The following is a 15,289-nucleotide window of genomic DNA, read 5'->3' on the forward strand; positions in this document are numbered from 1 at the left end:
GTTAAGCAAGGTACTAATTAGTACTTGAATGGGAAACTGCTAAATAAATCCAGTAGGCTTTGTTTCAGTGGCAAACCACCTCTAAGCTTTCCTTGGCTAAAAAAATCCTCTGAAATTCATGGGTCACCATGTCAACAGTTGACGTGAAGGCACTCATATATACATAATAATGTTCTGCATTGAGACATGATGAAATCAGATGCCTTTTGATTGTTTATTGCCTTGGAAGCTTGGAAGCTGTGGACTGGGAGGCAATGCAGAAATACTTGAAATCAATAAGTGGAGGAGGCGTAAGAAGAAGGTGGTGGAGCGGGAATGGTTGTTTGGAAAAGCAATTCCTTTGGACTAAAACTTCCAGAATTCCTAATAGTCACACTAGCTGCTGCTGGAAGAGTCACTTCCCCAAGATCTGTTACCTGTTCATGCTTCCCGAGTATCCCCAGATGTGTTGCTTTCTTTATCAGAGAGATGCAAAAGCCCTGGCAAATGATCACAAGGTTTTTGCGCCAGAAACCGTGTGAGAAGATGCTGCTTTGCGCTTGCTGACAAATACTTCTATTCTCTTTGGTTGGGTTTGGCACATATTAACCAATGGAGGGAAGTATCTGCTTTAAAAAAATCCCTTTGCAAGTCTCACTGGAAAGCCTTCCCCTGCCCCCAAATGTGCAAAGGAAACTTTTCAGCACACCATGGTTCCTTTGACAGATTTATCTTTCTATAGGGAGCTGCTGTCCAGGGTCTTTCCTCTCCGCAAGTGGTTGGGATGTTTCCTCCAGGCGAAAAGGGATGCTTTGATGCTGCAGGGATAGGCCAGCAGTCCTTGTTGCTTTCAAAGGGAAGGAGCCATAGAGTCTCCTTTCCGTCTCTTCCGCTCTGGCAAATGTGGGAGAGAAGTGGCTTTCTCTCCATCACTTCAAAGGGACCTTCCAACAGACTGTTTGGCCTCAGGGTTCATTCATTGAGCCATAGAGCTGGGAAGGGACACAAGAGCCATCTCATCCAACTCCATTTTGCCATGCAGGCATATACAACTATACGGCATCTGTTCAAAGGCCTCCAAAAATGGAAAGTCCACTACGCTCTGAAGAAGCTTATTTCACTATAAATCAGTGTTTCCCTGGGAGGGTCGCGAGGGTGTGTGTGTCAGAGACCAGTATTTTCTGTTGGCCATAGGGGCTTTGTGTGGAACGTTTGGCCCAATTCTATCGTTGGTGGGGATCAAAGGCATCTTTGATTGTAGGTGAACTATAAATCACAACTACAACTCTCAGTGTCAAGGTCTAGTTTCCCCAAACTCCACAAGTGTTCACATTTGGGCATAGTGAGTATTTGTGCCAAGTTTGGTCCAGATCCATTATTGTTTGAGTCCACAGTACTCTCTGGATGTAGGTGAACTACAACTCCCAAACTCAAGGTCAATGCCCACCAAACCTTCCAGTATTTTCTGTTGGTCGTGGGAATTCTGTGAACCAAGTTTGGTTCAACTTCATCATTGGAGTTCAGAATGCTCTTTGATTGTAGATGAACTACAAATCCCAGCAACTACAACTCCCAAATGGCAAAATCAGCCCCCCCCCAACCCCACCAGTATTCAACTTTGGGTGTATCAGGTATTTGTGCCAAATTTGGTCCAGTGAATGAAAATACATTCTGCATATCAGATATTTACATTATGATTCATAACAGTAGCAAAATGACAGTTATGAAGTAGCAACGAAAAGAATTATGGTTGGAGGTCACCACAACATGAGGAACTGTATTTAGAGGTCATGGCATTAGAAAGGTTGAGAACCACTGCTGTAAATACTAGCCTTTACACTCAAGAATCATGGAACTTGAAGATACCCACTGGGCAATCTAGTCCTACCCTGTTCAGCCTTGTAGAAAGACACTATCCAAGCAATCCCTACAGATGCCTATCCAGCATCTGCTTAAAAACCTTCCATAGAGATGACCACATTCTGAGCCAGCAGCAGATTTCACTGAATGTTTCAGTGGAATCTCTTCTCTCAGAGTTTGAATTCATTGCTCTATTGCATTCTAGTTCCTGGAGTAGCAGCAAACAAGTTCTCCCCACTCTCAATGTGAGATCCTTTCAAATATTTAGACATGGCTCTCATGTTCTTCTCAACCTGCTCTATTCCAAGCTAAAAATACTCAGCCACAGGTATTCATAGTTTTCAGACCTTTGTCACTTTGGTCATTATCCAGCTTCTCAATATCCTTTTTGAATTATAATGCAATCAGAAAGAAGGAAAGTTCTTCCTAATGTTCAGGTGGAATCTCTTTTCTTGTATTTTGAATATTTTTGGTTCACGTTCTACACTCTGAAGCACCGAAAAACAAGCTAACTCCCTCTTGTACAGAACATCCCTTTGGTTATGTAAAGACTGCTATTTTGTCTTATGTGTTCATAAGTATATAAGGACTTGACTCCCATGAAGTGGCTGAGTAGTGCTTCCTTGTTTGAGAACTGGAATGCTGTGCATGCTAATGTGCAACCTTGCGCACCCGTATGCATAATGCATATCATATTCAACACACTTGCACACTGCATATAGGTCTAGCCCACTCAGAAACAGCTCAGAGAACTGGGAATGTTCAGTTTAGAGAATAGAACATGGAGAGATGGCATGATGGACACATTTCAATCCCTGAAGAGAGGCCATATGTAAGATGGAGTGAGCTTTTGTTCTGCTGCTTAAGACCAGAAACTGACCAATGGGTTCACCTAATCATTAGAAAGAATTTCCTAATAACTGTTCACAAATGAATGAGATTTTTAGGAGGCTATTGGAAGTCTATGCTGAGGTTGGAGGATCATTTTGGGGTGGGCATTAGATGTGTCTTTCTGCATATTAGGAGGTTGGGCAAAATGGCCTTTGGAGAGCTGACTCTGTTTATGGCTGTAATCAGAGAAGCAACACAATCTGCAGCAATATTATAGTATTTTGACATTGGGCACAGCTCCTTGCTTCTCAGGGCAGAGCATGCAACCTTTATGGAAGTGGCTAGCAACTTATATTGTAGTTACTTGTTCATAATTGAGAGTTAGTATTCCAAAACTGCTCCATATTTCATGGCCACAAAGGAAACTTTTTCCTGCATTGCCCCCAGATGTAATGGTGAGGATTTGGAGACAGAAAGAAGGTTCTCATGGGAGTATGTAGTCCTTCGATGATGATCCAGCCCTTTTCTCAAGATTTGTGGAACACACTCATTTCCAGTATTTTGGTAGGATGACAATGCCATCTGCTGGTGCTTTTGATAAAAACAGCTATTTCTTGTATCTCCTGGGGCGCATCCTGCACTGTAGAATTAATGCAGTTTGACTCCACTAACTGTCAGGGCTCAATACTATGGGATCCTGGGAGCTGTAGCACTCCTTGGTAGAGAAGGCTAAAGACCTTATAAAACTACAATTCCCATAAGTGACATGACTTTGAGACATGTTGAGTTAGAGTGGTGTCAAACTGAATTAATTCTACAGTGTAGATCCAGCCTTTGGAGTATAGGTGGGAAAGAAATCAATGTCCTTTTGTCTCCTCCAATGTTTGGCTTGCCTAACTTGCACATGAGCAACAAAGTTAACCAAGGACTGAATTTTTTAGTTTAGTTAAATTGTATAAAATTTATATTTATGTTATTGTTTTTTTAATAAAAGTTCACAGATGAAGAATCTCAAGGTAGCAAAGAACATCATAAGAGAATAAGTATACAGCATTTTATTAGAGTTGTACTGGAGGACCTAGCTATTCCTGGAGATATATGCTCTCTGAGTTGGCTGGATTCTCCAGCACAACTTTATGATAACTTCCAATGGAAGCATATGAGAGAATTGTTCTGGAGTACCTAGCAAGCACCTAAAGCAGTGGTTCTCAACCTGTGGGTCCCCAGGTGTTTTGGCCTACAACTCCCAGAAATCCCAATTTACCAGCTGTTAGGATTTCTAGGAGTTGAAGGCAAAACATCTGGGCGTCCACAGGTTGAGAACCACTGACCTGGAGAGATCATTTTTCCTGGTGTAAGAAAGTCAAATTGTCAATCCGGATTTAGTTAAGAGTTCTTACTGTAGCATATAGTAAAATATTGAGCTTTGTACATATCTATGTTTCTTTGGCAAAACAATCATTTCAAAGTGAAAATAAAATTATGTCTATTAAAATAGTTTTACAGTATAAAATCTTTTTTAAAAAGCAACAACTAAATCCAGATGACATAGACCCCAAAAACAGAGAAGCACCCTGAGGTTAAACGGAGCTCTTTGTAACTGCAGTCACCAAGCAGTTTATTAGAACTGTGTTGACGGACACTTAGACGACTTCTTTGCAGAGTGAGAGCTGTGACCAAAGAGGGTCTGCAGAGCTGTGGCATTACGTCCTGCCATTTAAAGTACTATAACTATTAGACAAACAGGTAGATCAAACATGAGTTTGGGCACAGGGATGAGACAAAAGACTTCACTGTCTTCTCAGTTCTGTATGGAGATTGAGATGGGTGGAGTATGGAGGTTATGCCAATATGTGTAAAGGTAAAGGTAAAAGTTTCCCCTGATGTTAAGTCTAGTCGTGTCCGACTCTGAGGGTTGGTGCTCATCTCCATTTCTAAGCTGAAGAGCGGTGTTGTCCGTAGACACCTCCAAGGTCATGTGGCCGGCATGACTGCATGGAATGCTGTTACCTTCCCGCCAGAGCAGTACCTATTGATCTACTTACATTTGCATGTTTTTGAACTGATGGGTTGGCAGAAGCTGGAGCTAACAGCAGGCACTCACTCTGCTCCCCACATTCGAACCTGGGACCATTCGGTCTGCAATTTCAGCAGCTCAGTGCTTTAACACACTGCACCAATATGAGTAGGAGGATTCATTTAGGAAGAAACCTGAAAAGCGAAGGAACTCAAACTCTGTGAAAAGTATAGCTTAAGATTATGCCTACCAGCTGTTAGGAATTGTGGGAATGAAGTCCAAAACACCTGAAGGTGGATCAAAATTTGGCCATATCTGGCTTAGTGTATCCCAGAAGACCCCTTCTCCTCTCTCTGCTGCTTCTGGCTTTTTTGAATATTTGGGTGAGGAAATAGTGGCCACATCCTGGAGCAGCCGTCCTCTTGAGGTGTCCCTGGTGCTTTCCTTTCTGTATGGTGTAATCCTCAACTTATCCATGGGTCTTATCGAAATCCATAATATTGGTCCCAAAGCTACCCTCAACTTATACATGAGAGTATATACAATAAGTGGAAATTATATACCACCTCACAGAGGATTTCTGGTATCTGCGATGAGTTCTAGAACCAGGTTGTTGTGTATTTTTCAGGCAATATGTCCATGTTCCAGAAGTATTCTCTCCTGATGTTTCACCCACATCTATGGCAGGCATCCTCAGAAGTTGCCTGCCATCGATGTGGGCAAAACGTCAGGAGAGTATACTTCTGGAACATGGCCATACTGCCCGAAAAACACACAGCAACCCTGTGATCCCAGCCATGAAAGCCTTCGACAACACAGTTCTAGAACCATTCCTCTGCAGATAGTAAGGGCCCACTGAAAATTTTGGTTTTGGTGTCTGCTAGGTTGGAAGACAAATACAAGCCATGAAGACAAGTTCAATCCAGAGGACGAAGAGTTGAGATGAAGAACTTCCAGGTATGGGAGAGATGGGACAAATGGGAGTTCAACCAATGAGTCCCCATCACAGAAGGTGCAGAAGAGAAGAGCCAATGGCTTCATAACAGGGTCCAGGTTTCCACCTGGACCAAAAGCAGCATTTCCACCATTATTGGTGAATGGGTGAGCCATAGGTTCATCCCAACTACTTCAGATCAGGCAAGGAGGAGCCCAGGTAAGTGCGCAGGTCACTGATGGTCGAGTGGATGATTTTGGCTGGGATGGTCTCCTTGTTCAGGCGCTTGTATGCGGCATAGCGGTGACATCCTCCAAAGGAGTAGAAATAATCCCCTCCTTCGCGGCCTTTGATCCAGAGGATGTCTATCGGGGGCACCTGGTCAGGATCCTCCTAGAAATGGGAGAGAATGACAAGAGAAATAGAGGAAGGAGGGAGGAAAAGGAGTCCAAGTTTAGTCTTCTAAATGTGCCAAGACAAGTGAAGGACAAGAAAAAGTCTGCATGGTAAATTGGGCAAAAGACGTGGGTCATGTCTTAGAAATAAAACAATACCATGTTTTCAAAATAACTGGAAGCCTTTTGCACAGTATATAGATAGGACATTTAAAGACTGGTCTATAATAGTGTTGAGTGATTAAAAATACATGGTTAGAAAGAAGGTCAAGATTATGATAAATGCTGTGCAATTATGTCACTTTTGAAGCTATTTTTGTAAAATCTGAGAGTGGGGGACTGGGACAGACTAGGGATTCTGCTAGTGTACCGTCCACCCCGCTGCACTACAGTCTCCCTACCTGAGCTAGCGGGGGTGGTCTCGAGCCTGGCGTTGGAGTCCCAGCGACTTTTAGTGTTGGGGGACTTCAACGTCCATGCGGAGACCATCCTTTCGGGGGCGGCTCAGGACTTCATGGCCACCATGGCAACCATGGGGCTGTCCCAAGTGGTATCTGGCCCCATTCACAGAGCAGGACACACACTGGACTTGGTTTTCTGTCAGGGATGGGAGGAAGATGGCGGTGTGGAGGAGCTCACCATCACTCCGTTGCCATGGACCGACCATCACCTGATTAGGTTTATACTGACTGCGCCTCCTAACCTCCGCAGGGGTGGAGGACCTATTAAAAAGGTCCGCCCCAGGAGGCTTATGGATCCTGATGGATTCCTGACAGCTCTTGCAGAGTTTCCCGCCACTTCGGTTGGTGATCCTGTTGATGCTCTGGTCTCTCTTTGGAATAGGGAAATGACCAGGGCAATAGACACGATTGCTCCGGAATGCCCCCTCTCAAGTAGCTGAGCTAAACCTTCTCCTTGGTTCACCGAGGAGTTGGCAGCGATGAAGTGAAAGAAGAGGGGACTAGAGCACGTGTGGCGCTCAAAGGGGAACGAATCAGACCGAACAAGGCTGTGCCTTTATTTAAAGGCGTATGCCGCGGCAATAGATGCTGCAAAGAACACTTTCTTTGCAGCTAATATTGCATCCGCAAAGAACCGTCCGGCGGAGCTGTTCCGAGTTCTCAGAGGTTTGTTAAATCCCATCTCTCAAGATGGGATCCCTGACAGCTCGGCAGCCCACTGTGAAGCATTTGCTTGGTTCTTTGCGGACAAAGTCGCTCTGATCCGCTCCGGCTTTGACACCATATTAACGGCAGTCTCCAAGGATGTAACACGGGCACCTGCTTGTCCTATTTTGATGGATTCATTTGAATTGGTTGAGCTCGAGGATGTGGACAAGGTGCTTGGAGAGGCGAGGGCTACCACATGCATCCTAGACCCCTGCCCATCCTGGCTGGTGAGAGAAGCCAGAGGGGGATTGGCTGAGTGGGTGAAGGTGGTGGTGAATGCCTCCCTTCGGGAAGGCATATTTCCAGCGAGCCTTAAATTGGCTGTGATCAAACCGCTGTTGAAGAAGCCATCACTGGACCCCACTCAATTGGAGAACTTTCGGCCTATTTCCAATCTCCCCTTTTTGGGCAAGGTTGTGGAACGTGTGGTGGCCACGCAACTCCAGGCATTCTTGGTAGATGCTGATATTCTAGATCCGGCACAGTCTGGCTTCAGGTCGGGGCATGGTACTGAGACAGCCTTGGTCGCCTTAGTCGATGATCTTCGCTGGGAACTGGACAAGGGGAGTGTGTCCCTGCTGGTTCTGCTGGACCTCTCAGCGGCCTTCGATACCGTCGATCAGGGTGTCCTTCTGGGGCGCCTTGCCAGGATGGGTCTCGGAGGCACTGTTCTGCAGTGGCTCCGGTCCTTTCTGGAGGGTCGTTCCCAGATGGTGTCATTGGGGGACACCTGCTCGGCCCCACAACCATTGTCTTGTGGGGTCCCGCAGGGTTCAATACTGTCCCCCATGTTGTTTAACATCTACATGAAGCCGCTGGGAGAGATTATCCGGAGTTTCGGGGTGCGGTGTCATCTGTACGCAGATGATGTCCAGCTCTGTCACTCCTTCCCACCTGTCACTAAGGAGGCTGTTCAGGTCCTGAACCGGTGTCTGGCCGCTGTGTCGGACTGGATGAGGGCCAACAAATTGAAATTGAATCCAGACAAGACAGATGTCCTCCTGGTCAGTCGCAAGGCTGAACAGGGAATAGGATTACAGCCTGTGTTGGACGGGGTCACACTCCCCCTGAAGACACAGGTTCGCAGTCTGGGGGTTCTCCTGGACTCATCGCTGAGCCTGGAGCCCCAGGTTTCGGCGGTGGGCAGGGGAGCCTTTGCACAACTCCGCCTCGTGCGCCAGCTGCGCCCGTTCCTTGGGAGGTCTGACAAACCACGCTCTGGTTACAGCTCGTTTGGATTATTGCAACGCGCTCTACGTGGGGCTGCCTTTGAAGACGGCCCGGAAGCTCCAGCTAGTACAACAGCAGCCAGGTTAATAACGGGAGCGGCCTACAGGGAGCGTATTACCCCCCGTTAAGCCAGCTCCATTGGCTGCCGATATGCTACCGAGCCCAATTCAAAGTGCTGGTTTTGACCTACAAAGCCCTAAACGGCTCCGGTCCAATTTACCTATCCGAACGTATCTCCTTCTATGAGCCCACAAGAACCTTAAGATCATCCGGGGAGGCCCTGCTCTCGATCCCACCTGCCTCACAAGCGCGGCTCGTGGTGACGAGAGACAGGGCCTTCTCGGTGGTGGCTCCTCGGCTGTGGAACTCCCTCCCCAGTGACATCCGGCAGGCTCCTTCCCTTCTAGGGTTCAGAAAAAAACTAAAGACATGGCTATGTGCTCAAGCGTTCAATGAATAACCTTCGAGCTTGGCACGGTCGGTTTTTAAGACTCTGGATTAACAAGGTCTAGTGAATGAAAGGACATTACCTCGGTGCATGGTAATGTTTATTATTGTATATTGGTTTTTATGATGTAAATGCTTTTAGTTTTTAATGCTTATTGTATTGTTGATGTGATGGCACTGTGTTGCCAACTTGTAAGCCACCCTGAGTCCCCTAGGGGAGAAGGGCGGGGTAGAAACACCAGAAATAAATAAATAAATAAATAATTTACATACATATAAATATACATTGCTTGATAAGATGAATTATTGTAAAATGCTAGTTCGAGATAGGGTGGAGAAATTTTATTTATTTTATTTACATCATCTACCCTGCCTTTCTCACCCGAGGGGACTCAAGGTGGCATTTGAAATTTTCTTTCAAATGGACATGTGTTTTACGGTTATTGGAAAGTGTAAAGTTACTACAGTTGATTGGTGGCTTTGTATATAAATAGTTATGCTATAATGTGAACACCTGGGAAATAATAATAATAATAATAATAATAATAATAATAATAATAATAATAATTAAAAGATGCATATCTTTCAATGAACAATTCCCTTGCCATCAGGATTGGTTCAACAGTGGAACTCTCTACTTCGGAGTCCAGTCCAGTGGAAGTTCCTTCCTTGGAGGCTTTTAAACAGAGGCTGCGTGACCATCTGTCAGGGATACTTTGTGATTTTCCTGTATGGCAGGGGGTTGGACTAGATGGCCCTTGTGGCCTCTTCCAACGCTGTGATTCTAGAAGAGGAGCTTTCCCTGCATTGTATAGAAGAGGGGATTTCAGCTGGTGTCGCTTGCTACCTGGTGGCAGGCACGACAAGCCAAAGCTTCTCTACACAACCATTAAAAGAGACAGGAGACGGTAACTCTCTCCTGTTTGTAAGGGGCCGGACCCGAAGCCCTCCAGTGTGCCGCCCCAAGTACCTGGATGGTGCGCATGAGGCTGTCCACCTTGCGCTGGTCCAGCTCCGGCGGGAGGGGCCTGAGGATGACCCGCAGGGGCACCTGGTGGACGTCGCCCACGTTGGCCGAGTGGATGCTCTGCCCGCCGCCCCGGTGCCCTTCCTCCATGCCCACGCCCGAGTGACTCCTCCTCCGTCCCCACAACCTCGCACACAGCTGCCTCCCCGCCTTGGCTCGGCCAAGCATTTCCTCTCGTGCTTCCTCCACGCGGGGACCAGGCCACGGCTGGGAGCGAGGAGGGGAGCGAGGGGGAAAGGAGGAGGGGAATCCCACCTTTCCAAGCTCCCGTCTCCTCCTTGGTGGGTCCCTAGGATTTTAAGAGAGAGACTCAGCCTTGCAAAGGAATAAGGGATGGCGGGGAAAGGGGACCCCAGGACCCCCAAACCAGCCTTTTCTCTCTCCCTCCTCCCCCCTAATGAGGAGAATGGAAGAGTCCGGGCTTGCACAACCGCCCTGCGTCAAAGGCTCTGCGGGGCTGGACTCGGCCGGTTCCCTTCCTCGTCTCCTTTCGCTGAGTCACCACGAGTCAGTCAGTCAGCCCAGAAGGAAGCCACACGAAGCCCTTCCTTCTCAGCGTAAACTTCCCTTTATGGCGTGGAATGAATGAGAGACCTTAGGTTCGTGGAATCATAGAGTTGGAAGAGACCTTGTGGGCCATCCCGTCCAACCCCCTGCCAAGAAAATCGCATTCAAAGCACCCCCGACAGATGATCATCCAGCCTCTGGCACATTAGGCACTGCAGACTAATTCAACCAGAGAAATCAGCCATAGCAGAGCACTTGATGAACCAACCTGAACACAGCCTATTATTTGAGAACACAGAAATGCTTGACCACTCCAACAACTATCATGTCAGACTGCACAAAGAAGCCATTGACATTCACAAATATGTGGACAACTTCAACAGAAAGGAGAAAACCATGAAAATGAACAAAATCTAGCTACCAGTACAGTAGAGTCTCACTTATCCAACACTTGCTTATCCAACATTCTGGATTATCCAACGCATTTTTGTAGTCAATGTTTTCAATAAATCATGATATTTTGGTGCTAAATTCGTAAATACAGTAATTACTACAAAGCATTACTATGTATTGAACTGCTTTTTCTGTCAAATTTGTTGTATAACATAATGTTTTGGTGCTTAATGTGTAAAATCATAACCTAATTTGATGTTTAATAGGCCTTTCCTTAATCTCTCCTTATTATCCAACATATTCACTTATCCAACATTCTGCTGGCCCGTTTACGTTGGATATGTGAGACTCTACTGTATTAAAAAACTCAAAAATCAGAACAGTAAATAAGCAACACTCTGAGACATGGGAACTAGGGGAAGTTAACAAAGAATGCCCCCAGGCAGAAAGTAGCCAGTAGATGAAGCCATTGAATGCAAATTAGGGTGATTAACTGGAACATTTACGCTGGCCTCCACTGACAAGAGTTCTTCCCTCACCCTGGACTTTCCACAGATATATATAAACCTTCCTTGCTTAGTTTATCCATACCTCACAACCTCTGAGGATGCCTGCCATAGATGTGGGCGAAACGTCAGGAGAGAATACTTCTGGAACATGGCCACACAGCCTGAAAGACAATCATCCAGCCTCTGTTTAAAAGCCTCCAAAGAAGGAACCTTCACCACACTCCCGGGCAGAGAGTTCCACTGCTGAACAGCTCTCACACTGAGGAAGTTCTTCCTAATGTTCAGGTGGAATCTCCTTTCCTGTAGTGTGAAGCCATTGTTCCATCGCATCCTAGTCTGCAGGGCAGCAGAAAACAAGCTTGCTCCCTCCTCCCCATGACTTCCCCTCACATCTTGATCCTTGGCCCTCCTCATGTCTCCTCTCAGCCTTCTCTTCTGCAGACTAAACATGCCCAGTTCTTTAATTGCTGACATCTGACCCATGCCTTACATTGTTTGCCAAACTCTGCTATCTCCTAAAAATGTTGTAATGTCGGTATCATGTACCCAGGGTCACCCTATCTGGCTCCAGTGCCAGATCCGGAGAGCATCCCCTTAAGCAACAAATAATCCCAATCTCCACCCAGGCCACATAGACATTAGATAAGCATTACCATGGAGGCATTAGATACTGTTCATGTGCACTTTGTCTTTTTCTTTGTAGCTCTGAAGTACAGTAGAGTCTCACTTATCCAACGTAAAAGGGCCGGCAGAACGTTGGATAAGCAAATATGTTGGATAATAAGGAGAGATTAAGGAAAAGCCTATTAAACATTAAATTAGGTTATGATTTTACAAATTAAGCACCAAAACATCATGTTATACAACAAATTTGACAGAAAAAGAGGTTCAATACACAGTAATGCTATGTAGTAATTATTGTATTTATGAATTTAGCACCAAATATCATGATATATTGAAAACATTGACTACAAAAACACGTTGGATAATCCAGAATGTTGGATAAGCGAGTGTTGGATAAGTGAGACTCTACTGTACTATGAAATCCTGATGCCTCAAATTAATTACACTATGTAACACAATTTCAAAAAAATTCTGTTCCTGGTTTGAAAGTGTTATTTCCTTTTTAATTGTGCGGTTCTTACTTTGACAGTAGTAGTTCTGTTGCATGAGAAAACCAGCCCCAGATTCTTGGGATGTCTAGTTTACGTGGGACAGGTCACCGCTCACTGAAGTCTCTTTTTTTCCTTTCTTTTTCTCTGGCGCCTGCCGAACCCAATGAAAGGCACTCCTTAGATGCCTTGCTATTGTCTTCCTCTGAAGGTCTATATGATGTGCCATGACAACCAGGGGTAGATTACCCTGGCCACGACTTACTTGAGCCTGGCTTGTTAAAGGTACTTTGGAAAACTAGGTCTCTCATGTATATAAATTGCCCTAAAGACTCCATGTTTTTCCTATATGTTCCTATATTTTGCTACAGCCTGGAAAACATACAACAACCCTGTTCCTATTTTGTCTATATGTTGTGTTAACTTAATGTTTTATGCTCCTGAGATCCCCATTCCTTCACTTTGGGGGAAACCTTGTTCCTGAACCCAAAGATGTCTTGCCTCCCACACCATTGTATAACCTAGGGAAAAGAAACTAAGCTGGGAACTTCCTCATCAAGTTCCCAGTTTCACCTATTTTTTGGGCTTTACCTGGATATTGCAACACAAAACTTCTATTCAGGCAGGGGAAATCATCTCCCTTGCCCCTTGAGGAAAGAGCAATTCACCACCCTGTGCCTTTGATGAACGGGACCGCTCGCATCGGAAGGAATCTGAATGTCTACAGCCAAATCCCACCTCTGTCATTTTGCATGATTATGTCAGAATATGATGTTTTGTTTCTCTGGGGTCTGGGACTGCCAGATCAGCCCCTTCAATGGGCCAGATCATGTCCATCCCATAGAACAATAGCCTTCCTGGGTAGGGCCAGAGACGCACTTTGTTATATTTCCTGTTCAATAAAAGGAACCTCATTTATCGATGCTTAATCATCCCTTGTTCACAGCCCATGCTGGCCAGTGAGCCAAGCCCCTCTCTGTGATAGGTCAGAATTAGAGGCTTGGCTGCAGCCTATGCCGGCTTGTGTATAAAAAGGGCTGTGAAACTGTATTCTGGATGCTATCTACTTTGTGAATGCATCACTAGCTAGCATCTTATCTCCAGATAATAAAATCTTCCTTGGCTGAAAATCACCTTCTCTCCTTGCTTGCTGGCTGATTTCAATTGGGGCTAATCTGTATGCTCGCCACAGCAGGGACTCACAATGATCATTTGCCTGGGTTTCTGCCAACAGGCTTCTCCCTGGTCTCACTGCCAGGGGTTGCCTCCTAAAATGAGGCCAACAGTTCTAGTCCAGAAACTTTGTTGCTGCCACAAACTATGTTGAATTGGTTGAGACTCAATCAGATATTCATTGAAAAACTAGAGCAAAATAAGGATGTCCCTCCTGCAAAAACAAACTTTTTGCAGTTTAATCAACTTTTTCAATGCTTTTATGATAGAATGAATTAAGAAATGACATTTATAACCGAGGAACAATGATCATGTTACATAGTGTTATTTGGACCAGTGCTGGGAGGACGATGGGCTGAAAGCAGTGCTGGGATTTGTCGATCCTTTGGGCACAGGTACTGTTTTGGTTTCCTTCTTGCTCAGTTTCAGGGTTCATGCTAGCTTTGTGTCCCTCCTGAGGCAATTCAACAGAGCTGATATTTCAGTCTTACCCTACAATGTTAGAACAGGGCACTCAGGTGTCACATCCTTCCTGGACCATATGGACATCAATGCGGTGCTGCACCTGGTTTATCAAGGTACATGTGTCCACATCTGGAGCCAGTTGGGAGCATTTCTATTTCAGACTGGCTGCAGATTTTTTATTTATTTGTTATGAATTTCTTTTCCCAATTTTGTTACATTTTTTCCATCTTTTGCTCTGGGTAAAATATAGTACGGTAGCATTATTAGTCTTCCTTCCTGACTTCCAGTTCCTTGGGTAGGAAACCTATCTTTTCAAATCGTACAGTGTGTATCTTCCAGCATTGCAGCTCTAAGATTCTCTAGTTAACTTGCATCTAGATGAAATCAAGGTGAGGTTTCTCACTGTGTCAAAATAATTCATCATTGTGTGTTCTTTGCTTCTTCTTCTTCTTTTTTTAAATTAAAAATAGTTCCCAGTCTTTTTTGAAGTTGTTTTGACCTCTTCCCCTGAACATCACTGCAAGTTTATATCTGCCCATTTGAAGACCCTTATTGGCTGCCAATTTACCAGCCAGAGAAGAGTAGAAATGGGAAGAGCAGCTAAGGGTTAAATTACATTTTTCCCACCCTTATTTCCTAACTGCATTTTTTAATGTGGTGTTTTTTCCCCCTTCTCTGACGTTTGAGGTTTCTTAAGCTCTCTCTCCAGCTGCTTTCATTCTTTAATTTTAAAAGCATTAGGTAGGCAAATGTCACATTTTAACTGCTGGTGTTGGTAAAGAACACGATCCATCTTAAGCAAACATGGCCAGCCCTTTTCATAAAATCAAACCGTTCCAGTTTTCTACCTTGTGTCACAAAGGACTATATTGCTCAATGGAGAAAGGTTGCTAATTTCAATCCTTCCCCTGTTCGGTCAAGAGGGCCAACGAAACCTTGCAAATGTTTAAATAGAGCTCAGAATATCTTCCAGGGGATGGATGAGACGTTCTTATAAAGGTCGATGCATATTGGTGGCTGTTGAATCCTTGCGTTGATTCTTGTATCAATGGCTAAATGGGATGGCCATTTTCAGAAGCAGAGCACTACTGAATTCCAGTTTTGAATACTCCTTTTTGCAAAGCCTTTTTACCACCCATCCAGCTCCCTTTCCCTCCTCATCCTCTGTGTAACGCAAACATTTTAGCAGCATCAGCTTTGGGAGGCCAGTGAAGGATGATGAAGAAACACAGTGTTGGGTT

General features: G+C 45.0%; 1 protein-coding gene across 1 annotated transcript; it reads right to left on the minus strand.

Moving 5' to 3' along the window:
- Positions 1-3,710: 3,710 nt before the first annotated feature.
- On the minus strand, positions 3,711-10,249 carry srxn1 (sulfiredoxin 1). Its single transcript, XM_062979107.1, has 2 exons — positions 9,833-10,249; positions 3,711-6,014 (listed from the first exon to the last, which is right to left on the minus strand). The coding sequence occupies exons 1-2, from the start codon at positions 10,055-10,057 to the stop codon at positions 5,811-5,813; spliced, it is 429 nt and encodes a 142-aa protein (XP_062835177.1). The 5' UTR covers positions 10,058-10,249; the 3' UTR covers positions 3,711-5,810.
- Between the last annotated feature and the right edge of the window lie 5,040 nt (positions 10,250-15,289).

This window comes from Anolis carolinensis, chromosome 4 (assembly GCF_035594765.1).
Source record: "Anolis carolinensis isolate JA03-04 chromosome 4, rAnoCar3.1.pri, whole genome shotgun sequence".
Taxonomy (NCBI): domain Eukaryota; kingdom Metazoa; phylum Chordata; class Lepidosauria; order Squamata; family Dactyloidae; genus Anolis; species Anolis carolinensis.

Excerpts from the sequence above, each read along its gene's own strand:
- srxn1 (XM_062979107.1), bottom strand. The coding sequence starts at position 10,057 with ATGCTTGGCCGAGCCAAGGCGGGGAGGCAGCTGTGTGCGAGGTTGTGG. Across the intron at positions 6,015-9,832 it reads GCCTCATGCGCACCATCCAG|GAGGATCCTGACCAGGTGCC; the intron begins GTACTTGGGGCG and ends TCCCATTTCTAG.